We start from the raw sequence: 24,983 nt of genomic DNA, 5'->3' as shown, positions 1-24,983 counted from the left end.
CTTTTTTTTTTTTTTTTTTTTTTTTTTTGGTACCGGGGATCTAACTTGGGTCCTTGACGCTTGCGAGGCAGGCGGTGGAACCACTGAGCTAAATCCCTGGCCCTAATGATGTACTTTATAAAAGGCCTAATGTATACATCCTATGTTAGTAGGAAAAGGAGTACACCCTACAGTATGAGAGCAGCCACCATGCAAGCGAAAGAGAACACACTGGCAGACTCAGTATGGACTGGCCTTGTATTACCCATGCTTCCGGCTGTCAGGTCTAGTCCATCCCATGGAAAACCTTCTTGGTTCTCACAAGAAGTCCGCGTGCAGGGCTTTGGGAACTGCTCTAATAATGTGTCACAGCCAGCCAGCTTTGCCATGCCCTAATCACCTGCCTTGTTCACCAGCACAGAATCAACAGGCTCAGTGATGAGGACAAGGGCTTAATGGAGAAAGAAGAACCCAGCTCTCTCCATGTACATGCACACACGTGTGTGCATACACACACAATTACATCACTGTGCTACACCAGCCAAGCCTAGAAACATTTGTGCACATGTGTGCCTTTACTTGTTTATGTGGTTGTGCTTCACTTTTTTCGTTTCTTTTCTTTTTTCAGACAGTGTCATGTTATGTAGTTCAGACTGGCCTCAAACTCACTATGTAGCCCAGGCTGTCCTCACACTCACTGCGATCCTCCTGCCTCAGCCTCCCTACTGCTGGGATTACAGGTGTGCGCCACCACACCCAGCTGGCTGTGCTTCACTTTGAAAAATTAGATACATAAAATAAAATGTTATAATAACACACTGTGCACTGAAATGAGATCATCCATTTGGGGGTCTATGAATTTTTCTTATGCAGCTCTAAATAACCAAAAGTCTGCACATCCAAATTGCTTAAGTGTTTGCATGAAGTTTTTTTCTCTTCTACCATCAACTGAGTTTCCCAAAAGGCTTTGGTAAAAATAATTCACAGTGATTGTCAATTTTAAGCTGTAACAGTCAGTAGGATAATTACGAATGTCCTATCCAGTAGACACCACCTCACCTCTGCTTCTCTCAGTGTGCAGAGCACGTCAGACTGTAAGCAGCGTGGTGTTGGGTGTTCTGTCTCGGTCACTATCGCAGTCCTCCCCTGTCCACTGATTCCCACAGTGCCCATGTGTCTTAGTCACTTTCTCCTTGCTGAGACACAATACCTGGCACCCACACGTTAAAGGAGGAGAGGCTTGTTTTGGCTTACGGTTAGTATAGGGTTCACTCTACAGTCCGCTGGCCCCAAGGCAGGGCAGCCTGGAAGAGGGCCATGGAGGAAGGAGCTGCTCACCACATGGTGGACAGTAAGCACAGCGTAAAAGGAGTAACCGGGAGACAGATGGACTCTTCCAGGCCACGCCCCCAGACCACCTCTTTGACCAGGCCCCGCCTCCTCCCGACCCAAGTCAGCTATCAGCCACCCTAATCCAGTCACCTTCCAAATGCTACACTTATGAGCACATGAGACCCTCTGGGAACTCTAGGTGTAAACTGTAACAAGATGCTCAATACATAAGATTGTGGTTGAATAAAATAATAAACTGTCGGCATATTCAGAGAAGGTTCCTAGGAAAGCTCCTCGGCAGAGCTGACACCTTCTGAATGCCAGTACTTGAGTGATGTCTCCCTCCCAGGGCCAGTTGGGTACGGCCAGGCCAGCCTCTTCCGTGTGCTGCACACACAGCCCTCTCAGACTTGGTAGTCAGTGATCAGGGTACAGGGTGGGCCTGGTTTCTTACATAATTTTAACATCTGCCATGTGGGGTTGCTTATGAAAATTACCAACTTGATAAACCAAACAAATAAAAATATATGTGAAAATGATTTTTTTAAATGGGGATTGAACCCAGAGCCTTTGCAGAAGTGATCATTGTAACCTCCCACACACAGCTTTTTGTTTGTTTGTTTTTGAGACGGCCGGCCTCACTCTGTGATTCAGGCTGTCCTTGAACTTGTGGCAGTCCTCCTGCCTCAGCCTCCCGAGTGCTGGGATCAACCACCACACCTGTCTGTGGATCTTGCTAAGTAATTTAGGCTGGGCTTTTGAATTCATGGGAATCTTCCTGCCTTAGCCTCCTGAGTGCTGGGGTTAGAGGCATGTGGCACCACACTCGGCCCCAACACCTCTTGTCTTCCTAAAATAACAAATCAAAGTGGTTCCCAAAGCAGTTAGGCCTTGAGCCGAGCATCGTTTTCTTTGCTCTTATGCACGAATGCTTTCTAATTACTTAACTTGCCCGTTGTTCCAGCAGGATGCACCGAGGGCCCAATTGACCTGGTCTTTGTGATTGACGGATCCAAGAGCCTTGGTGAAGAGAATTTTGAGATCGTGAAGCAGTTCGTCACTGGAATCATAGATTCCTTGGCCATTTCCCCCAAGGCCGCCCGCGTGGGGTTGCTCCAGTACTCCACGCAGGTGCGGCCTGAGTTCACCCTGCGGAGCTTCCACTCAGCCAAGGACATGCGCAAAGCCGTGGCCAACATGAAGTACATGGGCAAGGGCTCCATGACCGGGCTGGCCTTGAAGCACATGTTCGAGAGAAGTTTCACTCCGGCGGAGGGCGCCAGGCCCCTCTCCGCGCGCGTGCCCAGAGTGGCCATTGTGTTCACGGACGGCCGGGCCCAGGACGACGTCTCCGAGTGGGCCAGCAAGGCCAAGGCCCATGGTAATACCCGACTCCCCGCCAAGCTGGCCTTCCGGAGATAGGCAGCATTGCCACCTTTACCACACTGCCACCTAGAGGCCACAGTGGAACCCGGGTTTTTTTGTTTTGTTTTGAAACAGGGTCTCTCCTCTTGTAACTCAGGTGAGACTTGAACTCACTATGTAGCCCACCCTGGCCTCAAAACCATAGCAGTCCTCCTGCCTCAGCCTCCCTAGTGCTGGGATTACAGGTGTGTACCACCATGCCCAGCTCCTTTTGTTTTTAACCAATACTTTGAGGAAACACTGAAAGCCCAGTAACCTTTAAGATAGAGAATACTCTTGCTGGTGCAGAAAGTGAGTTAGTTTTTTTTAAAGAATCAGTATGTCGGAGCAGATGGTGACTCTGCTCAGTAAAGCGCAGCCTGGCTGAGGGTTGTCCACCTTGAGTATCATGCAGGGATGGCCAGGAGGGTCACCTCAGGGGTCCTGAGGTGACGTATGGGAGGGGCTGTGGCCTTGGTAAAAGGACACCCAAAGCTGGCCTGTCTGGTAGAGACAGATGACCTGAGACTGCAGCAATTTGTTTGCAGCAGCAAATAAAGTCCCTGGGTCCTTTGAGTGGAAAGAAAGGCACAGACCAGCCCTGCATCCCCCAAGACTTCCTGGGCCAGGGCCTGATCAGGCCTGACAAACTTTCCCGAGCGGGCTGGGAGGACTACTGGTGAGCTCCCTTCCTCCTTGCAGGAAGGCCAGTTTGAGCTGATCTCAAACCCTCTCTGTGAAGATCTGTTTTATGGACATTGCTTGACCCGCTCTTTAGTCCCTTGTCCTTGCCCAAGACAGTGGGAGCCAAGGGTCTGGCCCTGAATCATCTGAGACAGTAAAACTGCTGTCCACACTAGACAGGCTGGCTGGACTCACAGCTAACCCATGGCCCTGCTGGCCTGCATTCTAACAAGTACTGGGGCAAGGATCTTTTTCTCTAGAACTGCTGGCTCACCCTACATTTGACTCATTAGGACAAATCTACCTGAACAGGGCATGGTGGGCCACACCAAGTGTAGCACTCGGGAGGCTGAGGCAGGAGGACCACTGTGAGTTGCTGGCCAGCCTGGACTATGTAGCAAGAGCCTGACTCAAAACACAACAACAAAAGAGACTAATCTACCTAACACTTTCCCCCATTCAGATTTCACAAATCATCCAAAGGTAGGTGGTAGGAGGAACAGATATCTGGCTCTTGAATCAGCAAGGTTTGTGTGGCATGAAATCGTCTCCTGAATTTATCCCTACGTATGGGTAGAGTATCTTCAAGCAGCCATTACCCTTTTGGGGAAGTTGTGCATAAAGCCTCTGGGCTTGCAGACAAGTATGCCAGACTTGGCTACTGACCTTACAGACTTGGAACGAGGTGTAACCCTTACCCCTTGGCTTTACGAGCCGTTTTTATGTGCATTTAAAAAAATATGTAGTCTAATGAACGAGCCAGAATAACATCAGAGCTGAAAAATGTTGGAATGAAAAGTATATGGGGGAGGGGGCCTAAGGATTTTGAAAAGCTTTTGGAGCTTTGGAAATCTAAGGTTGATACCTGGCCTTGTTCTTTTTCTCGACGGGGGTTTCGAATGGTCTTCAGAGCTGCCTCTTCAGCTCAGGGTCTTCCAAGGTGGTGTTCTCCCAGGACAGGTGGGCAGAAGCAGCTTCACTTGGCCCAAGGTCACTTCGGGTTCCTACCCCAGACCTTTGAGAAGTAGGAATCAGCTAATAAGGTCTGAAATGGACCTGCCTCATAGAATTCTTCCAGAAGAATTTCCCTTCTAGGGAGCCACAGGAGAATGCTCTCTACCTAACCAGAACGGCCAGTTCAGGGCAGAGCTGCAGATGTGTTCAGGAGCAGGTTGGTGCCTCCGCACACCAGCCTCACCCAGATGGCTCACCTCTCTCCGGGCGTCTCTTTCGCTCCTAGTGCCAGAGTAAAATGGCAGGGCATACAAAGACAAGGGTGACCACTCAGTAGCCCTGGGTGTTTGAAAGGCCACCCGACCTTGTCTTTAGTTTGCTCTGCCCCCAGGCATCGCCATGTATGCCGTCGGCATAGGAAAGGCCATCGAGGAGGAGCTGCAGGAGATCGCCTCGGATCCCACCGCCAAGCACCTCTTCTATGCAGAGGACTTCAGCAGCATGGGCGAGATCAGCGGGAAGCTCAAGGAGGGCATCTGTGAAGGTGCGGGGGCCAGGGCAGGGCTCGGGGCCGATTCCTTCCACAGGCTCTGAGTGCCTCCCTGGTGGCCAGGGACGGGGACACACACTTGTGTATGACGACAGGTGTTTTGCCGTGTGATCATCTCATCAAGAAACAAACGTTCTGGGCCGGGGATTTAGCTCAGTGGTTCGGTGGCCTGCCTTGCAAGGACTGGAGTTCAATCCCCAGTACCAAAAAAAAAAAAGAAACAAACAAACGTTCTGACTCAGGAGAGCTGTGTGTATTCTCAGGATGTGCATGATGTTGGAGTGGCAGGGGTCGTCCTTGCAGGGCCGCACAGGGATAGAGGATGCCTTCCTGTGTGGACACTTGTGCTTGTGGAGTACTAGGCTGCCCTGAATTCAGGCTTTGCTTTATCTCCTTCTTTCCACTTCACTAGGGTGCTTACACACACACACACACACACACACACACACACACACACACAGTTCTGCCTTTGTGTCCTCTGACTCCAGTCCCAGGCTGTCCTCTGTAAAATCCAGTCCTAAGAGTTGGGTCTTGCTCCTCTACTGGAAGGAACTCTGGGATGAAGGGCCCTTGGGTTCCTCTGAGATGGTTTTGGCCCCATTTCATTATGTTGAAATGCTTCAAATGGAGTCGTTGCCATTGCAACTAACCCTGAGACTTTAATTCTTTTCTGTGCTACCCCCTAGACATGACACGTGTGGGGGGGTGTTTAGAATATGTATCACAGGGGACCCAGGATTCTAGGAGAGCTGCCCCAAAGTGGTCCTAGGTTTTTGAATATTTGGTGTTATCAAACAAAACCAAAGGCCCTGGGTTATGGAAGGTAGCTAAGGAGTTGGCTGTGCATGTGGCAACTTGTCACTTCTTTTTGATATCTCTTCCCACTCAGCTCTAGATGACTCTGATGGGAGACAGGACTCCCCAGCACAGGAGCTGCCAAAGAGGGTCCACCAGCCAACAGGTACATCTGAAAAAGCAGTGTTCTCACTCGATGGGGCTTCTGCCATGCTTTTCCTCCAGATACAAAGCTGAAAGTAAGATCTGAATTATTTTAGCTGAGGCCTTTTTGCCTCTACCAGATAGGGAAGATTTACTCTGTGCTTTAAGCCATATTTGGTCACCGGCTTCTCTACTGTCTTTGTGTCATAATATATCCTAAAGTAAACTGTCACCATGAACTAGGAGGACCAGGTGGACCAGGTGCCTTCCTTGCTCCTATGGTGGCTGCTTTAGGCCACAATAGTGTTAAGCAGGTTTGACTTCAGTTTTCTTTCTCTTTACAGAATCTGAGCCAGTCACCATAAATATACAAGACCTACTTTCCTGTTCTAATTTTGCAGTGCAACATAGATACCTATTTGAAGGAGACAATCTTTCACAGTCCACACGAAAGCTTTTCCACTCCACAGAGTCTTCAGGTAATTCCAAGTAAAATACTACTTAAGATGACTTGAAACTGGCCTTTCAACTTGACAGCAAGCTTAGCTTCAAGGAAGTAGTAAAGAGGAAAAAAGAAGAAAGAGCTTAGGTACAGTGAGAACTAAAACAATAAACTAAGAGGACACAAGTAGTCTTCTTCCTACTCCACACTAAGGGTTCTTCCAGTGTGGGGCGCACAGGCAGCCCTTTCCCGGTATTTACTTGCCGGTGTGGCTGCCTGGAAAAGCTGGACATTTCTTTCACTATGGGCTCCCTTGTATGCTGGTTCAGTCCTGCTGTTATGTGTTGGGGAAGTCTGGTGAGTGACCGAGGTGACCACTCTCCATCTGCTTTCTCAGGGGATGTTCTGGAAAAAAAGCACGACCAATGCAAATGTGAAAACCTTATCATGTTCCAGAACCTTGCGAATGAAGAAGTCAGAAAATTAACACAGCGCTATATCCTTTTCTAATATTGCGTTCTGTAGAAAATGAAGATATCTAAATTTCACAAATACTGGATCTGTGGCTTTTACCAAATGAAGTCATTCCAAGACATCAAAGGCAGAAGTTGGGTGTAATGGCGCACATCTGTAATCCCAGCACTCGGGAGGCTGAGGCAGGACTGCTGTGAGTTTGGGGCCAGCTTGGGGTATATAGTGACTTCAAGGCCAGCCCAAACTATGTAGCTAGACCCTGTCTCAAAAAACAAAAATAATGAACTCCAGAAAAGGAATTTTTTGAAGCAGCCTGACAGGGGTTTGGGAGCCATGGTCAGGCTGAGCTTGGTGACAGTAGTCAAGCACTTTGTTGCCATCTGCTGTCGTAAGGGATTAGCAGAGAATGGAAGGGACTTACCTCCTCCATCTCCGCAGAGGACAGGCCCTAGTGCTGGGTCTGAGGTGTATCAAAGCACAGTGTGCCTGGGCAAAGAATGCTGTAGAACGAGCTCTCAGCTCCAACCCTGAACATGTTCTTTAGCCCCCGCCTGCAGGGCAGCCACACTGAAATTCAGCGTGAAGTTTCTTGGGGACTGAGGCTTTCTGGCTGGGCTTTTCTTTTCTTTCTCTTTTTGGCAGCAGAGATCTTTAATATCAGCACTCTCAAAGATGAAACATCCTACTGAGGGAACAGCAGGATCCAGGGATTCATTAAATCAATATTATAAAGAAAGGGACATCGTGGGATAAGAGAAATGAGGTTTTGGGTTTTTTACACATTGAACTCACTGCCAAGTGCTCTGAACTTAAAATTACAGTGAGCTCACAAAAGCTGGCTGATGCTTCTCAGCGTGTTGAGCTAGTTTGCAGGGAAATGGTTTAATTCCCAGCTACCTCGGTGCCAGTGGGCCGGTACCTTAAGGAGCTTGGCATGTAGCAGTTCCCCCTTTAAACATGGAAATGGACTCATCTGTTGGCGGTAGCTAATGCAGATGATGAATCTGGGATCTCACTGCCAGCGTAGGGGGCAGCTAGGAGCTTCTGGGGAAAAGAAACCCTTCTTCTGATGCACCCTTCTCCCTTCCTGCCCCTTGCAGGTCAGAGGCTCAGGTTCCTATGAGAGCAGAGGACTGAGCTCCTCAAGGCTGCTGTACCCGGCCCTTCCTCTTCCTACCTCGTAGTTTTGTTTTCCACAGCGTAATCCTTTCACTCCTCTTTACATCCCATATTTTCCCTGCTGCCTCCCAGAGCTGTGCTCTAACAAACTGATCAACAAGGAATAGGGGTGTGAGTGGAATGATAACTTTGATGAAAAAGACAAATTCAAACTGAGCTGTCTGGCTTTGGTATTTCTAAAACTGAACTTAACCTGGACTGAATTTATCTTGACAGCATGTTAAATGAGTTACTATGAACTCATAAATCAGGATTTTAAAATATTTCACAGAAATCGGGGAGAAATCAGGTGTAGTGACTTTCACCTATAAGTCGCACACTTGGGAGACTGAGGCAGGAGAATCACTGTGAGTTCAAGGCCGGCCTGGAGTGAAATCCTGTCTCAAAAATAAAAATAAATTTTTTTTTAAATTCATGGAGAAAAAACCCCAAAACCTTTTGTATTTCAGGACAAATTTTTATGTAGACGAATCAAGTCATATTTGAATGTCAATTAAAACAAGTAATTCATACTCCTCTTCCTTAATTTGAGATTTACTAGAAGAAATGACACAGAGAATGGAAGCTTTGGAAAATCGCCTGAGAACCAGATGAGGATGAAAACGCTGTGCCTGTCTGTACACCGTGGTGCCAAGGGTCACAGGAGGCCCAGAGTCCCACAGCTCAGCTGTTACCAAGTCTGTAATGTGCAGTAAACACAACCAGTTCTGAGGAAGCTGGTTTGCTATACAACAAAGACGAAGAGTACACACTAACTTGTATAAATTTAAGAAAACAAATGTATCAGTATCCCAGGATGTGTTTACCATGAGAATAAACTACACAGTGTTCTGTAACGTCCTCTGGACACGCTCTGCTTCTGCCCCAGCCAGCCTTAGCATTGCATTCTCATTTGACTACAAAACACTTCTCAGTCCTCCTTCCATTAGTCACTGGCCGGCCACAGGAAATGCTGTTTTGGTATCGGACTTTACCCTGATATATGTATACGGATGCATACAAATCATAGGACATATGTACTTAAGTACCAAGTTGAATTTTTTTCCGGTACTGGGGAATGAACTCAGGACCTTGTGCTGACAAGGCAGGCGCGGTACCCCTGAGCTAAATCCCCAGCCCCAACAGGTTGAATGTTTTATACAATAGTAAAATTCACTTCAGAAAATGGCGTTCTGTGTAAAATTATTGTTTATCTTCAAATACAAGATATGCATACATGAAAATGGCCAATATATGAAAAACTGGTTAATCTTACTAGTCAGGAAAATGCAGATTAAAGCAATACTATTTTTGGGCTAGGGATTTAGCTCAGTGGTTCCACCACCTGCCTCCCAAGTGCAAAAACCAAGTTCGATCCCCAGGACCCCCAAAAAACAAAACAAAAAAACTATTTTTTTTACTCCATCAGCTTGACAAAAATGAGTGTCTGATGAGTATTAGTCAGAAGTGGAAATATAGGGCTCTTGTATACTGTTCCTGAAAGTACAAATTGGCAGTTTCTTTGGGGAATAAATCTACCTACAGACTAAAACAAAAAAGGCAGCCAAGCCTGACTGGCAGCTGCACTTACAGGTGTCTACCTGGATGATTGTAGCACAGACCTACAAGGATGCAGAAGAATGGAACTAGTTTTTAAAGGTAATAAAGCATCACATTTGAAGGGGAACTGGTACACTGTGGTGCAGTCCAACCACACAAATACTGCACATCTAGGAATTCCCTAAAGTCACACAGAACTTTTATATATATCATTTCTGTAAGTTAAAACACATGCTCAGAAACACTAGTGGCAGAACGACATACTGATAAGTACAGGAAATGTGCAGGACGTACACCAGACAGGGAAAGGTACGTGGGAACACAGCTAAGGGGACTTCAGCTGTTACCAGCTCAAGATGGCACTCAGAGCAAGAAACAGCTTCCTGAGACACAGACTGAATTACATCCAAATGGTTTTACAAATGAACTGACACTGAACTATTTCAAGCCATTTTCACCAGAAGATCCTCCCAAAGGGCAGTGTGGTGCTTTAGTTGATTATCATGATTCATTATGAGCCCTGGAATTTGTATCTAAACAATGCATTTTACCTGGAAATGGGCTTTCATTGGGATGTAGTGTTGCAGAAGGAAATGGTAAGTGACACACAGAGGCAGCAGAATGGAAGTAAAATAACAAATTTATTCATCGATGAGGGTTGGTCTAGGCACTGTCTATGTGCAATCGACCCTCAAGAGTACTGATTTGGGTTAGTGTTAATTTTGAAACGTCTCCAGTTGGCTCAGTTCTACTTCACTTTCTGTGTTGGTGCTCCCTCTAGTGGCTCAAAATTTCTCCAATTTGGGAGTGGAAGTGGGAGCACAACTATGTAAGGAATTCCACCTTTTTAAAATGTGAATTCAAAAGATTTAAACTGGGCTTGGTGGCACAAGCCTGTAATTCCAGCACTCCGGACAACTGCTGCAGGTTCGAGGCCAGGCTGGGCTACATACTGAGTTCAAGGCCAGCCTGAACTACAGTGAGACCCTGTCTTAATTTTAAAAGAATTTTGAGCCTTGTCTAAAATAGGAACTATTTCTCCATTCTCCGTGCTTTTGCCACTTGTACTTACAAGTTTTACATTCCACTTTATCATTTACCATTTTTCTTTTCTACAAAAATTTGTTTGGTACCGAGTATGGAATTTGGGTCCTTGCACTTGCAAAGCAGGTGGTGGAACCACTGAGCTAAATCCCCAGCCCCCAAAATTGTATTTTTATAAATACACCTTTGCAGTACATGATTTATCATGGGGAGAGGTTACATGAATGTTCCTTTTAATGATGAGAACTAGTAGGCCATAAATCTGAGTTATTTGTACAAAAACGGATCCACCTCCAGACCAGTGTTAAATGAAATAAATCAGACACCCAAGTTTAAAATTTCATGGTTTCTCTCATGTGAGGAACCCAAAGTATAAATAATTTCAAGAGCAAAATAAAAGATAACAGGAAATATGGAAATAGATCTTTAGAAAAGGGAAGGCGATCCCCAGATGGAGGAGTAGAAAGAATTAAGATGTTCTGTACATGTGCCAACTCCCCATGATGAAGGTAATTATGCACAACATGTACTGATAAAACATTCCAAAGTGTCTGCAAGCCATGCTATATAAACACTACCCCAAAAAACAGAAAAGGAAAAGGCACACTGGCATCTGTAATTTTGTATTCTTCAAGTCACACCTCAGACATTAAATTAGGACTAGTCATCCTGGAAGAAAAAATAATCTGAACAGTGTAAAAAGTCCACTTGGGGGAGAAGCTGACTTCATAGATTAAAAGTACATAAAGTTCCTTAGCCTAGAGTGAAATATCTTATCAAACTGTAGAAACTTAAGTTTTTGAGAGCAGTAGTCAGACCAAGCAATCAGAACCACTGAGCTAAATCTCTGGCCCCTTTTTTTTTTTTTTTGAGACTGGGTCTCATTATGAATTTCAGGCTGGCCTCAAGTTCTCAGTGATTCTGTCAGCCTCTCAATACTGGGATTACAGGCAGGTGCCATCATGCCCAATATAATTTAAGTTTGAAATCTTGTTAAGAATTGGTCTTTCTGGGTGGGGTGGTGCATGTCTGTGATCCTAGCTCTTGGGAGGCTGAGGCAGAAATACATAGCATTACCCCGTCTCAAGTCAGTCACACTGGTCTCTGAATATGTAACATAAATATCACCTTAAAACTTTTAACTCAGTAGCTTTTTGTCTTTTGAGACAGGTTCTCAATATGTAGCCCACGTTGGCCTTGAATTTGCAGAAATCCTGCCTCAGCCTCTGGAGTGCTGGGATTACAGGCACACTTCATGCCTGGCAACTCAGTACCTCTTAACCAGGAGACACACAAGTTTAAAAATATGGGAGTGACATTTCTGCAATATGGCTGAAAAGCTGAAATACAGCCCTTCCCAAGAACTGTCCCAGTATAAAATGTCAACAATGTTCCCAGAGTAACAACCACATTAGTAACAGCCAGACTCTCCCAAGTATACATTCCACCTCAGATATAGTTGAAACCAATTCCCTCGCTTGTCAACAGAATGACACAACAGCATAGACACAGCACCCTCATTTCCTGTCTCATTCATCTATCACCAAGAATTGCCTGAGTGGACAGGAGGGGAGGGAAACAGCATTCGAGATTGATTCTAAAATTAAAGACACGGTCACTTCCAAGAGCCCCGTAGCCTGCCTGGGGTACACTCTCTACTAGCACCACTGAACTTGGTAATCATCAAATGAAACGAAGTTGCTATTTCCCCCAAATTATTTCCTCTGAATCTTCAGAAGGGACCGCGTGGGAAAAGGGTTCTATGGGACATTTTCTATGGCAGATGTGCAGTTCCCCTAAAATCTCAACACCGAAAATACTTTTTATCTTTTTTTTGTGTGTGGTTTTTTCAAGACAGGGTCTCACTGTGTAGTCCAAACTGGTCTTGAACTCAATGATCCGCCTGCCTCAGCCTCCCAAGTGCTGGGATTACAGGTATGTGCCACCACGCCCAGCTTATATTTTGTATCTTTTAGAAATGAACAAAATATACTGGGGCAATCGATCTTATACTTCATACTTACTGAAGACCTGGGCTTATTCTGAAGTCACCCAAGTATATTTTTTTCTATACACCCATCACAACTCCAGGAATACCTTTCTTCATTAAAATTCACTAGAGGGCCAGGGATGTAGCTCAGTGGTGCCATGCCTGCCTATCAAGCACAAGCTTCAGAGTTTGATCCCTGATACTGGGGGGAAAAAAAAATCACTAGTACTTTTCTAAGTCTGTGATGAATCACTTAATATCCTGAAATTACAATTCTAAAAATTATCTTAAAAATCTAGCATAGCTGGAACATACCCAATCCAAAACTACAAATAAGCAATGCTTCAAAAATCAAACTTTTTAAGCACTGGAGGTACAACGTGAAAATGCCACCAACTGTTTCATGCACAATTACTGCATAAGATTACCTTAAGGTTGTATGTGTACAATGTATGTAAATAAAGCACAAAAAAAGAAACTTGTGTCTAAACATAGGTCCCATCACCACGAAACACTTCATTATATATGTGCAAATTTTCCAAAATCTCAAACATTTGCAATCCCACACATTTTGGGTAAGGGATGCTCAGTGCCTTCTCTTTAGAAAAACAAGAAATCGCAGAGCGGAATGTGTAACTTCTTCAATGGAAAAGTTTTGCCACTATGCCACATCTCGCTGCTTCATCCTCTCAGAGCCTTTCATAAAAGTGTCAGGAATCAGAGAAAAATAAATGAAATGGATACAGCTTTTAAAACAAGCTCTGGCAAGTTTTATTAATGAAAAATTTTCACGGTTTATTTTTCACCGGTCTGTTCTGGCATGCTTCTAATGATATCAGAATCACCTAGAAAATAAAAAATACTAAGTTTACAATTCATTTAACGGCAACACAATTTTCTGACTTAGGTCACACATTCATTCTTTGGACAAGTTTGAAGATTACTCCTCACTATCTGCACCTGGTTTATCACCAGCATTTATAAAACCAGACCTAGGGAAAGATCTAGGTCTGGGGACACATGCATGGTCTTACTATAGCGAATGTTTAGCCTGCTCTGATCATGACACAATCAGAACAGCGAGAATATTCGCAATTTTTATAAGTTGTAAAGATTACTTTCTTATACTTTGAAGTTTCACCTTCTACCACGTTTCTAAGTCATTACTTAGGTATTTCAAACAGAATTCATACAAAGTAAAAAATACTTTTTATTCATGACAAAGAATTATAATTCACTAACATTCACTATGAATTTGTTGCAAAGTAAAACTATAGACTATCCCTTGGTATATCCAAATTCTCACCATTTGAGCTCAGGAACCAAAGATATCTGCTAACAGGAAATATTTACATTACTCCAGAAAGGAAAAAAAAAATTTATGATTTAAAAGGCATACCTGGATCAATGATCGCCAGTGTACATACTCTGTAGTATTTTCCACACGCTGTGCCCAGTTCAATATTATTGCCACTGTAGTGATGGACACCAGTTTTGGCCAACATGGCATAATACTCTATTTCAGATTTCCTTTGGGAACCCCAAAAAAAGAGGCAAATAAACACCCTCCAAGTGGCAAACTGAATGTTACTACTTCTTGCTAGGTGCAATGCTGCCCAAACCTTCTAACAAAAACTAAACCCCATTACTATTCGTAAAATCATCATAACCACTAGCTGATAAAAACAAACCTTTATGTGGATCCCTTACAAGTAACGAGGTAACCAGCAAATACCTACTGTACCTAATGTTTAAAATATCTACGCTCATGAAAGAAGGCAGATGGGAATTAAAGAAGCTGAGACACAGAGTAAGTGGAGGATCCAGAATCCAAACCGCAGTTATCTTTAAAAGATAAGCCATCTCTACCTCTGACTAGTGCCTTAAATCTTACATGGGGATGGAGAGAGGGGGTTGGGTGGGTGGGTATTTACCCTTTACACACAGAACACTTTAGTGTCAATTCAGCAGATACTGGTGGTTTTAGGAATTTAAAAGGAGTCCTATAGAACCTCGTCACTTGATGTGTGTATCTACTTATCAGCAATAATGCCACAAAGGATTGCTAGAATTGCATCTTAGGCCCCATCCCAGACCTGCTGAAATAAAACTGGCATTTTAACAAGAACAACCTTGGTGTTTTATAGTTATGTCTGAGGTACACTACTATAGAAAGTAAGCAAGCAAGCAAACAAAACCTTCAAGAGTGGTTTGGAATTACACCAAACAGCCCAGGCACTGCTGGTAATTAGAGGCAGCCTATATAAAATTCTTGAGTAGGTTATGCATTGTCATAGAAAACCCAAAGAGTAGAGCACCCATCACATGATTCACATTCTCAAGTTTCGTTAGATCATTGACAATACGTGTACTAGGTTCAATTTCAAAATAGGTCAAGAATAAACCTTGAGCTAGGCTCAATATGTGACTATAACAACACTCTGGGAGGCTGAAGCAGGAGGATCGAAAGTTTCAGCAAGGCCCTACCTTGTCTCAAAATAAAAATCTAAATACAAACAATAAACTTTATCTCAGAAAACTGACATATGTTGCCAAATCAGGTGATTCAATGACACCCAATGCAACTTCATAGTCCAGCTTGAGCTGTTCTTACTTGGCTCTTGTACACTAAAGCCAAATGCACACAGAAAAGCACCTCTAAAAATTTCTCTAAGCTGAAAAAATAAAAAATAAAAAACGACAAGACACAAAATACATGGACAAATTATGCATCTATGCTTGCCTCAAACTTAGAGGGTCATACTTTTTAATCTTCCTGCCCAACCCAGGTCATACATTTTTTTCCCCAAAGGTAATAACCTTACAGAAGAACACATGACAAGGGGAAGAATCAAGGCCAAAACAACCTGCCAACAATAATCATTATCTGAAGCGTTCCTCGGAGAACAAATTCAACATAAAGTAGAACTCATGCTACCCAGATTACAAGTTTGCACTTTTGGTCACTCCAACACGATGAATTTGCAGCCAGCGACGCATACCCAGGTTCCATTACCTCAAAGCTGGGCAGTTGTTGGCGAGGATGACCAATTTCGCTTTCCCCTGTCTGATCATCTTCAGTGTCTGCTTGTACCCCAGCACGTACTTTCCACTTTTCATAACAAGTTGGAGCCTAGAATTGATGGACTCCAGAGATTTTTTCTACAAAGCAAACATTTAACACAAACCTGAAGGACTTATAAGCAACCACTTCCAATCACATCCTGCCTCCTGGAATCGAGTATAAAACCTTCGAAACTACTGAAAGCCTGAGATTCCCTTTGAGATCCTCCACACGCCAGTGGGGATGAAGCGCCCCCCAGCCCAGTGCGTGCCCAGATCCGCCAGCCTTGGCCAGACCATCGCTCCACGTGAACCGGCTTCCGGCCCTGGCTGCCTCACTCACCGTCTTCTTTGCGGCCACCATCTTCCTGCCGTAGGTGTGGGATGGTCCCCAACCTGGATCACAGAGGACAGGGCAGGAGGTTTAGGAACTGGAGATGCAAACAACAACCTACAAGACTTCTCGCGCTCCCCAAATATCCACATCGGGGAGCCCACTTACCAAAAGCAGTGACCAAGATGGCTGGGGAGCAAGAAAGGAAGGAGGTCCCACAATGCAAAGCGCTTCACGCCAGCGCCTTGAGCAGACCGGAAGCGGAAGCAAATTCAAGCAGAAGGGTGGGGCTAGAGACGGATATCCGCTGTTTATTGCTAAGGACTCTGTTGGTTGCTATGGATTCTGCAAGACGGAGTAGCGGTTGTTTTAACTCCCGGCGTCTACAGTGGCCTTACGGTTTTTGGCGTTAGATTTCTTTTATTCTGCGAGCTGTGCGCTTAGGCAGTAAGGAGCGTCAAGCCAAGCAGGAATTTGTGAAGTGACTGAGGATGAGGTGGGAGGGAGGGTAATCAGAGACGGTGGTGTCTGCGACCACACTCCGGACTCGCCGCGTTTCCTGTATCTGTCTGCCCTCTTTTGGGAAGATCTGTCCGCTCTTTTGCGATCGCCCGGGCTGCAGATCTCTCAGGGAGCAGTGACATCATGTGCAAACTCGCCTTTTGTGGACTTGGGAAACGAATCTGTGCAGAAAGAGCGATAAGTAGGTCTAATCTTTTAGTTTGTTGGTGATGGGTTGTTTTTTTGTTTTTCTTTCATACCGGGGATAGAACTCAGGATCTTGCGCTTGCTAGGCAGGCGCGGTGCCACTGAGCTAAACCCCTGGCCCTGGTTGGTGGTATTTTGTTTTGTTTTTTAGATAGGGTCTCGCTATGTAGTTCAGGCTGGCCTCGGATTCGCTTCGATCCTCCTGCCTCAGCCTGGGATTACAGTGCTGGGATTACAAGAGTGCGCCACTACGTCCGCCTCATAAATCTGATCTTTTAAATGCCACCCCGCCCGACCCAGGGATCGAACACAGGACCTTGCGCTTTCGAGGCAAACACTGTGCCGCTCACCTAAATCCCCTTTAAAAAATACTTTTGTTGTGAACCTTGGGCTTTGGTATAAATTTCCCGTGATGGCTCATTCAAATATTAGGCTCAGGGGACCGGGGATTTATTTAGCTCAGTGGTTCTGCACCTGCCTTGCAAGCCTAAGTCCTGAATTCGATCCCTGGTACCAAAAACAAAACAAAACAAAACAAACAAACAAACAAAAACAGATAGTGGGCTAGTAAAGTTTGGCTGGAATAAAGCATTCATGAAAAGAAAATTTTTTCACACGGAGTAAGATTATTAATAATATAATAAATTTAATAAAGAGTTGACTGTCAGAAGTTACATGTAACTAAATTTTCCGATGGAAGAATAAATTTAGGATATATCAATTTTCTTTAAAAAGGAATGAGAAAATATATGAATAGCAGCTGAAAAGATAAACAGGCACATTCAATGAGAATTTTTATTTCATTTATCCACAAAACAATATAGTAATTTATAAAAATATTAAGTTTTAGGCTGTCATTCATTAAAAAAAGTATTTCTGCTAGAAGGCTGCTTTTGCCAACTTTCAACTTTTGGTTAGGATTAAGTTCCACATTAAGATGAAAGCTGTTGGAAAAAGCTTCAGATATACAAAATGGTTTCTTTTCTTCACTATTTAAAAATACATAACAATTTCAAGTGAATACACATTAAGTTAATGTTTTATCCTTACTGTACAATTGTGATTAGAAGGAAATGCTCCAGTCAGTTAAAATCTAATGAATACAATCAATTTTCCTTACTTTCTGACCAGAATTAATAAAGAAACATAAACTTGCTACCCCTTTGAAGATGCTTACAAAGATTACAATATCATAGTTCATATAAACCCTTTTAAAAACATGTCACAGGTTGTGTGTGTTAAGGGAAATAACAACACCACTCTTCTCAGGGAGCTCCTCTTGGTCACGGAACTCAGTACTACACAGGTTATGTAAACAGAGGACACAACCACACAACCAGTATCGTTGCCAACTTGCACGTTTCAAAATGGCTTGAATTTGAACATCTACACCACGGCACAGAATTTCTAACTTCATGATTAAATCAGATGAGTGATGGTAGTTAAAAAAATACATGTCGAAAATACAGGAACCTTATACAGGTTTAAAGTATGACTATAAAACTTTTTAAAAACACGAATATTAGACTTTTATCTATCAAATTCAGCTTTTCTCTGCTAGACTCTTAAACCAGTAATGCTGCTATTCAAATTCGTATCTTGGAATTTCTTAGTTGGAAAAATCAGTCTTATTTTGCATGTTTCCCTTTACACTTCAAGTAGCCAAAAACTGGCCCTGTTTGAACCACTTGAAAAGGAATCTTAATACCAAAAAAAGTAGAATATGAAATACTAGATGTTACAGAGATGGAGAGTACAGGTCAGCAATAGAACTCGCCTAGCACATGCAAGGCCCTGGGTTAAATGCCCAGCAAAACATGCACATACATAAGATTAAATGTTAGAAATAAGTTTGCTTTAGAGTATAATTTTTTTGTGTTTTTTTGAGACAGTCTTGCTATGTAGTTCAGGCTGGCTATGTAGCTTGCCATGTAGCTTGGGTTGGCCTTGACCTTGCAGTGATTCTCCTCCCGCAGCCTCCCAAGTACTGGAATTACAGACATGTGTTACCATACCTGGCCAAGAATAAAATTTTAAGAAATAATTTTGTGCACAAAGAATTTGCTTCTCATTCTAGATTTTTCCCAGAAAGTTATTTAAATCCTGAGAGAAGAGACTCATCAAGTTACTGAAGAGCGTTTGTGAGCAGCTCCCTCCGTTTTCAGCATTATTTGAAGCTCTGTGCTCTGATGAACGATTCTGTTGCCAGTGGGACTTGGAAACAATGAAGGCACTAACATCCAATTGCCACTCAAAGATTAAAGTTAGACATAAAATATGTTAGGGAAATAGGCCCCTTTGAAGGACAGATTGACTTGGGTTAAAACACCTGAAGCATTTAGTATAAAAACACAATATCAAGTTACTTCCTCTGGACAATGGGATTGGAAATTGGAAGGAGACAGGGAAACACTTTTTTATTTTATTCCCTTCCGTCTGTTCAAATCTTTTGGCCCAGCAATTGAACCTTTAGGGACCTGTCCTACAAAAAACACACAGTTGCTCAGAAATGTGTAAACAATTTACCATTTTACCATTATTTAACTTGCAAAAAAATCTTAAGACTGTATCAAATGCTCATCATTTTAACCCAGTATATACATTTACATAAGCTTAGGGAGAAGGCCGGAAAGCTAATCAACCAAATGTTTCCATGGGAGGGAGGTAAAAAGAGTGGGCAGACCTTGATTCTTGCAGTATTTCTGAACTAGCTAAATTATGTTGCAGCATGCGTTAGTTATTATTACATTAAGGTTTCTTTTTGATAACAAAACGTTACTTTAAAATACTGTCTTTTTAAATGTGTCGTGTAAAATATCAGTTACATCTACAGCAAATTTTCCCAGATCACAGGCGTTAGAATCATGTGGAGTTCTCACTCAGGCCCACACTGGTGTTAGGAAGCAACTTCTGGACATCGGGCCGTGGAATCTTAGTCTAATTAGCATTCTAGAATACTCAGAAATTCTACATGTTGAGAAGTAAAGAGCTAAAGAAAGAGCTGGCCAAGGTGATTCTGAGTCATGTTGCTTAGGTCTACCTTAGTTGACACCTTAGACTTTTATGTTGACCTCTGTACTTCTGCAGCTTTTTCAGATTTTTAGTAAATTTTAATTGGCAGTATTTATTTGGGGTATAATGTGATGGTGGGATGTATGTATACATTGTGGAATAAATCAAACATCTCATGCTTATTGCTTTTTGTGATAACATTGAAGGATTATTTTCATTTTTACTTTTCAGTTTTAAAAATTTGTTTTAATTCATGTTTGCAGTGCATAATGATTACATTCATCCTGCTGGGCTGATACATTCTTTTTGCTTTGCCCCACTTCCTCCCTCCAACCCTAGGTCCCCTTCTCATTTGCTAAAGCTCTGTCTCCTGTCTCTTCTTTTATTTTGCTCCACTGTGTGTATATAAAACACATTTTAAAAATCCATTCATCTGTTGATGGACATGTAGCCCACTTCCGCGATTTAGCTGTTATGAGTTGTGCTGCTGTAAACACGGGTACGCACTGTCACTGCCATTCTCTCTCTCTCTCTCTTAAGAAGGGAAGTTTATTCTCTTGGCAAATACCTGTAACCATGAGGTGCAGTAGATCACAAAAACATTCCTTCTGTGTCCCTGAACCTGGTGCTGTTTGACCAACATCTCTCTGTTCCCTCTCATCCCCCGAGTGTTGTTAGCTGCCATTCTCCACTCTCCTATGAGTTCAGACTCCATACGTGTCTCTATATATTTCACCTAGTGTAATGTCCTTTAGGTTAGTCCATGCTGTCCCAAATGATAGGGATTTTATCTTAATATGACAGGATACTATTGCATTTTGTATACACACACACACACACACACACACACACACACACACACCCCATATATTTTCTTCATATATACTTTGATGGACACTTAGATTGTGAAGTATTCTAATATCCATGACCTTCTAAAGGTAATTAATACTTTGCATTTTTTGTTTTGTGGGGTGGGATTGAATCCAGGGCCTCACAAATGCTAGGCAAGCATTCTATTACTGATCCACATTCCCAACCTATTATTTCTATTTTTAAAAAAATTTAGGGTTATTTATTTATTTTTTAGGTACCAGGTATCAAACTCAGGACCTTGCACTTGAAAGGCAGGCGCAGTGCCACTGAACTAAATCCCCAGCCCTATTTTTCATACTTTAGAGACAGAATTTTGCTGTGTAGTTCAGCTGGCCTCAAACTCATGGCAATCCTCCTGCCTCAGCCTCCCACATGCTAGGATTATAGGTGTGCACCACCATGCCTGGCTTATTACTTCCATTTTAGAAAATGAATGATTAAAGCATTTAAAGTGCTTTTCCTTGGTATCGTATAATACCAAATTTCTTGTCCTCATTACACTTTATTTTATTTTTTAAATTTCTTGTTTGTTTGTTTGATTATTACACATTAAACAAAGGATTGTTATCTCCTGGAGATCTTACCATGGCATGCCTGTTCATATAAAAACTTACAAAATCATCTGACTAGATTTGGCTTAAGGGCCATGAAATTGCAAATCTATCTTAGAAGATAGCAATATTAAAAATAGTTAACAGTCGCACAGAAAATATCCTTATTCTAAAGAAATATATCCTGGCCCAGACATAGCAGCATACACCTGTAATCCTAGCACTCTGGAAAAACAAGGGGCGGGAGGATTACAAATTCAAGCCCAGTCTGGGCAACTTAGACCCTGAATCTCCGACGCCCGGGAATTGAACTCAGGACGTTCCTTGCACTTGCCAGACAGGCGTGGCTCCACTGAGCTCTATCCCCAGCCCTTAGATCCTATCTCAATAGAAGAAAAAACAAAAAACAAAAAAACTTTTAAAGCTGGGCTTGTAGTCACTGCAAAGGCCCTGGATTTAATTCCCAGTACTGCAACAAAACAAAACACACAGATGTTTGGATAGGCAGGTAGAACAAACTCAGGAAAGTGTTCATAGTTGTTGAATTTAGATGTATTATATTTGAGCAGTAGTTGGCATTTCAGAGGGGTTTTGAAAGAATACCAACAGATAAAGTCTCTAGGACAGAGTTAACGCAAGGCTCTCCTTTGGTTTCTCTTCTTCATCAACATTATGGCCCCCTGTTTCTGAGCTCTGCAGGCACCTGCACACATCCTGCTTTCTGGCTCTTGCTTTGAGGATTGAAAATTTAGCTGTGTTCCTTAGTGGGGCAGCGTCAGGACTACCAAGTTCCTCTGCCCCTGGCTCCGGAAGCTGGCCCTTGCTGTCTGGCAGTTCGTGTCACAGTCATTGTCATTAATTTGCTTATGCCATGTCCAGATGATGATTTGGAAAAACTCAATTTATCGGACTCAGCTTTTATGTACTTAACAGCTTCTCTGGGTATTAACCACGCTCAGAAACGTGACTGGCAGGGAGAATGAGCCCGAGTGAAAAGTCCCTGAATGCTCTCTGAATGTTGGACTTTTCAGCTGATAAACGCATTTGCGCCTATACAAGAATTAGGAAGCCCAGAGGGTAGGGAAGGAAAGAGGCTGCCTCTGCCTCTCCACCCTTCCTGCCTCCCTGTAATAAAGAGTGTGAAACATTTCTCCTACAGCCTTCTCTTCAGACTGGGAGTGTTCCAGTCTCACAGACTGATTTGCTTTTTGGCCTTTACATTGTGCAGATCACAGCAGGGATTAAAAATAAAGCAAACAAATAATTTTCCTATCATTTTATTTTAGTTTACCACTTTTTCATTCAGGGGAACATATGCTTTTAATGCTCTGATACAAAGAACCCCGAGTGCTTTGTGGTTTTACTGTGGGTGGGGCGTGACACTTTGGTGTCTGTTAAGATTGGTCTTTGGGTTTTTTTTTTTGTTGTTGTTGTTGTTGTTTTTATTCTTTTTGGTTCTGAGGTATGAAAACCAACGATGCTGTACCACTGAGCTACATCTCCCTTCCCTGTTTTTTGTTTGTTTGTTTGTTTGTTTTTGTACCGGGGATCGAACTCGGGTCCTTGTGCTTGTGAGGCAGGCCACCGAACCGCTGAGCTAAATCCTCGGCTCTCCCTTCCCTGTTAAAAAGAAAAAAAAATTTTTTGAGGTGAGGTCTCAGTAAATTGTCTGGACAGGACTCAAATTTGTAATCCTCCTCCTTCAGCCTCCCTAGATGCTGGGATGATAGGTATACGCCACCACCCTTAGCAAAAAATATTATGTTTTACATATTATTTTCAATAATTTGAGAAGTCTGCTCTGTACTTTTATCCTTAGTAAAGAAGACTAAGACATCCACATTCTTTGCTTTTAAACCAGAATAATATCAACACAGTTTTGTAACACTGCATATCATACTGCTCAGAAAATGTCACAAATTACTCAATGGAGAATAGTAAATTTGTGATAAAGAATGGTTATTCATAAGGAAAATATAAAAGGAGCTCTTGGAGGTTAAAAAAAAATCTATGAATTACTGCTTTTGAAGTATAAAGTATCAAGGTACTGTTGGCCTTTAAAACCACATTATTTGTTTGGGGCTGTAGCTCCGTGGTAAAGTATTTGCCTAGTTTGTGTGAGATCCTGGGTTCTATTCCCAGCATTGCAAAAATAAATGAATTAATTAAATTATAGCATCCCTTGCGATCAGATATTAAGCTAATCATCTAACAAGACCAAAGGACAAGGACAAGACAGGACAGGTAACTGTTGAGAAGGAGAGGGATCAGGAAGAGAAGAGGTAGGGGAGGCATAATGTGGTAGCCCGGAGACTTGTGTTGTAAGCAACAGAAACAAGCTCTCTGCACAGAAAAGCATTTTGTTCCCCAGTTCAGCAGAGAAGCCAGGACAGCCACACCCAGATCTGCACACATTGGTTGTGGAGAAACCACTGAGTAGACACTAGTTGGGAGACACTCTGCAAACCACAGGACTGCGTCCTGGGCTGATCTGGACCGCTGCACAGCTGAGTGTGGTGTGGAACTCCACAGTTTTGGCTGCTTCTGGATGGAGGAGGCAGCTGGAAAGATCAGTAAATCATGTAGAAATTAATCTACTACCTTCCTTGTCTCATAATAAAGTGGGTTATTGAATAACGTAATCTGGAATGGAAGGTCTGATGGGTGTGATGGGGCTTTTTATTTTCTTAGTGAGATGGAGTCGCTCTGTGTTGCCCATGCTGGCCTCAAACTCCTGGACTCGACCAATCCTCCTGCCTCAGCATCCTGTTAGTTTGGATTGCAGGCACAGTGCCACCACACCAGGCCAGAGTGAGTGATAGCTTGGTGGCAAGTGCACTAACCATGATGCTGGCAGAGAATGATGGGTAGGAAAAACAAATCTAACCCAGTGTCCACCACAGTAAAGATTCTCTGCTGCTCCCAAAATGTCCATTTTATCTTTCAGGAGGCAGCTGCTCGATGCTCTTGAAGTGAGATACCTTAGAGTCTTAGAGCTGCTGGCAAGCTGGGCACTCACTCAGCCAGGCAAGCCTGGGTAAGCAGAGGAGCAGGCCTGGTGCTGAGCCCACGTACGGCTTCTGTCCTTGTCTCTAGAGCCATTTTATTCCTGAGCCCTCTGACCAGCCACAGAGGTGGCCCTGAAAGAGATGTGCCGTTGTTTGCCAAACATCTGGTTGCTATTGTTCATCTCATCGTGAAATGCTTCCTCTGAAGAAAATAGAAAATATCATAGCTTAGCGGACAGGTTATCCTGAGGAAATGTGAGATAGCCCAGGCAATTAAAAAATAATTGACTGGAAAAGGGGGAAATTTAACAGGGCTCAGTAGGCTCTGATTTAACATAAAAGTGTTGGGATTTAGAGAATTTCAAGCTACATATTTATATTTAACTACTATGTGAGTTATTTTACTTTTGGGGAAGAATTTGTAAATTTTTTTCTTAGCTAAAAACATTAAATGTGACTTTAATTTATTTTAGGCATCCTCAGGCTGGGGATGTAGCCCAGTTGGTAAGAGTGCTTGCCTAGTATGTGTGGAGCCTTGGGTTCAGTCCTTGGTACTGAAAAAAGTATCCTTGAATTAAAAAAAAAAAAAAAAAAAAAAAAAAAGCATCCTCAGAAGGGGAACTTACTATGGCTGAATCTGTGTGTTGAAGACTCCAGTGTGACTGCATCTGGGAGTGGGGCCTTTGGGGACTAAGGTTAGGTGAGGTCATGAGGGGGGTCCCTAAACCAATGGGACTGTGGCCTCCTAAAAGATTAGGATACAGAGACACACTCGGGGAGGGAGGAGAGCCATCTATAGCCGAGGAGAGAAGCCTGCTGCAATCTTGTTCTTGGATCTCTGATCTCAGGACATAAATGTTGTTTACACTGCTCAGCCTGTGATGTTTGTTACAGTTCTTCCAGCAGCCTCACAGCCTAAGAGAT

General features: G+C 43.2%; 2 protein-coding genes and 1 non-coding gene across 5 annotated transcripts in view; 1 reads left to right on the top strand and 2 right to left on the bottom strand.

Moving 5' to 3' along the window:
- The window catches only part of Matn2 (matrilin 2), a 114,217-nt gene extending 104,930 nt beyond the window's left edge, over nucleotides 1–9,287 (top strand). Inside the window, exons 13-18 of one of the 3 annotated variants that reach the window (XM_033760006.1) lie at nucleotides 2,279–2,692; nucleotides 4,745–4,897; nucleotides 5,793–5,864; nucleotides 6,187–6,321; nucleotides 6,682–6,780; nucleotides 8,476–9,287. In XM_033760006.1, the coding sequence (XP_033615897.1) occupies nucleotides 2,279–2,692; nucleotides 4,745–4,897; nucleotides 5,793–5,864; nucleotides 6,187–6,321; nucleotides 6,682–6,780; nucleotides 8,476–8,531 (929 nt within the window). In that variant the 3' untranslated portion in view covers nucleotides 8,532–9,287. The remainder of the gene's footprint in view (nucleotides 1–2,278; nucleotides 2,693–4,744; nucleotides 4,898–5,792; nucleotides 5,865–6,186; nucleotides 6,322–6,681; nucleotides 6,781–8,475) is intronic. The other 2 variants (XM_010619576.3, XM_010619575.3) reach the window with 2 other exon arrangements.
- A 3,970-nt stretch (nucleotides 9,288–13,257) lies between these two features.
- On the bottom strand, nucleotides 13,258–16,180 carry Rpl30 (ribosomal protein L30). Its single transcript, XM_010619574.2, has 5 exons — nucleotides 16,076–16,180; nucleotides 15,917–15,969; nucleotides 15,527–15,672; nucleotides 13,910–14,040; nucleotides 13,258–13,355 (listed from the first exon to the last, which is right to left on the bottom strand). Exons 2-5 carry the CDS (start codon nucleotides 15,935–15,937, stop codon nucleotides 13,306–13,308), a joined length of 348 nt encoding a protein of 115 aa, XP_010617876.1. The 5' UTR covers nucleotides 15,938–15,969; nucleotides 16,076–16,180; the 3' UTR covers nucleotides 13,258–13,305.
- LOC117285057 lies at nucleotides 13,474–13,605 on the bottom strand. The gene has a single exon (XR_004516068.1). It is a non-coding gene; the product is annotated as a small nucleolar RNA SNORA72 (small nucleolar RNA).
- Nucleotides 16,181–24,983: the final 8,803 nt, after the last annotated feature.

Source organism: Fukomys damarensis, unplaced genomic scaffold, assembly GCF_012274545.1.
Source record: "Fukomys damarensis isolate Sample0158 unplaced genomic scaffold, DMR_v1.0_HiC HiC_scaffold_5, whole genome shotgun sequence".
In the NCBI taxonomy this organism is placed as follows: Eukaryota; Metazoa; Chordata; class Mammalia; order Rodentia; family Bathyergidae; genus Fukomys; species Fukomys damarensis.
Note: the sequence above shows the minus strand (reverse complement) of the source record. Positions and strands in the feature narration are given on the sequence as shown.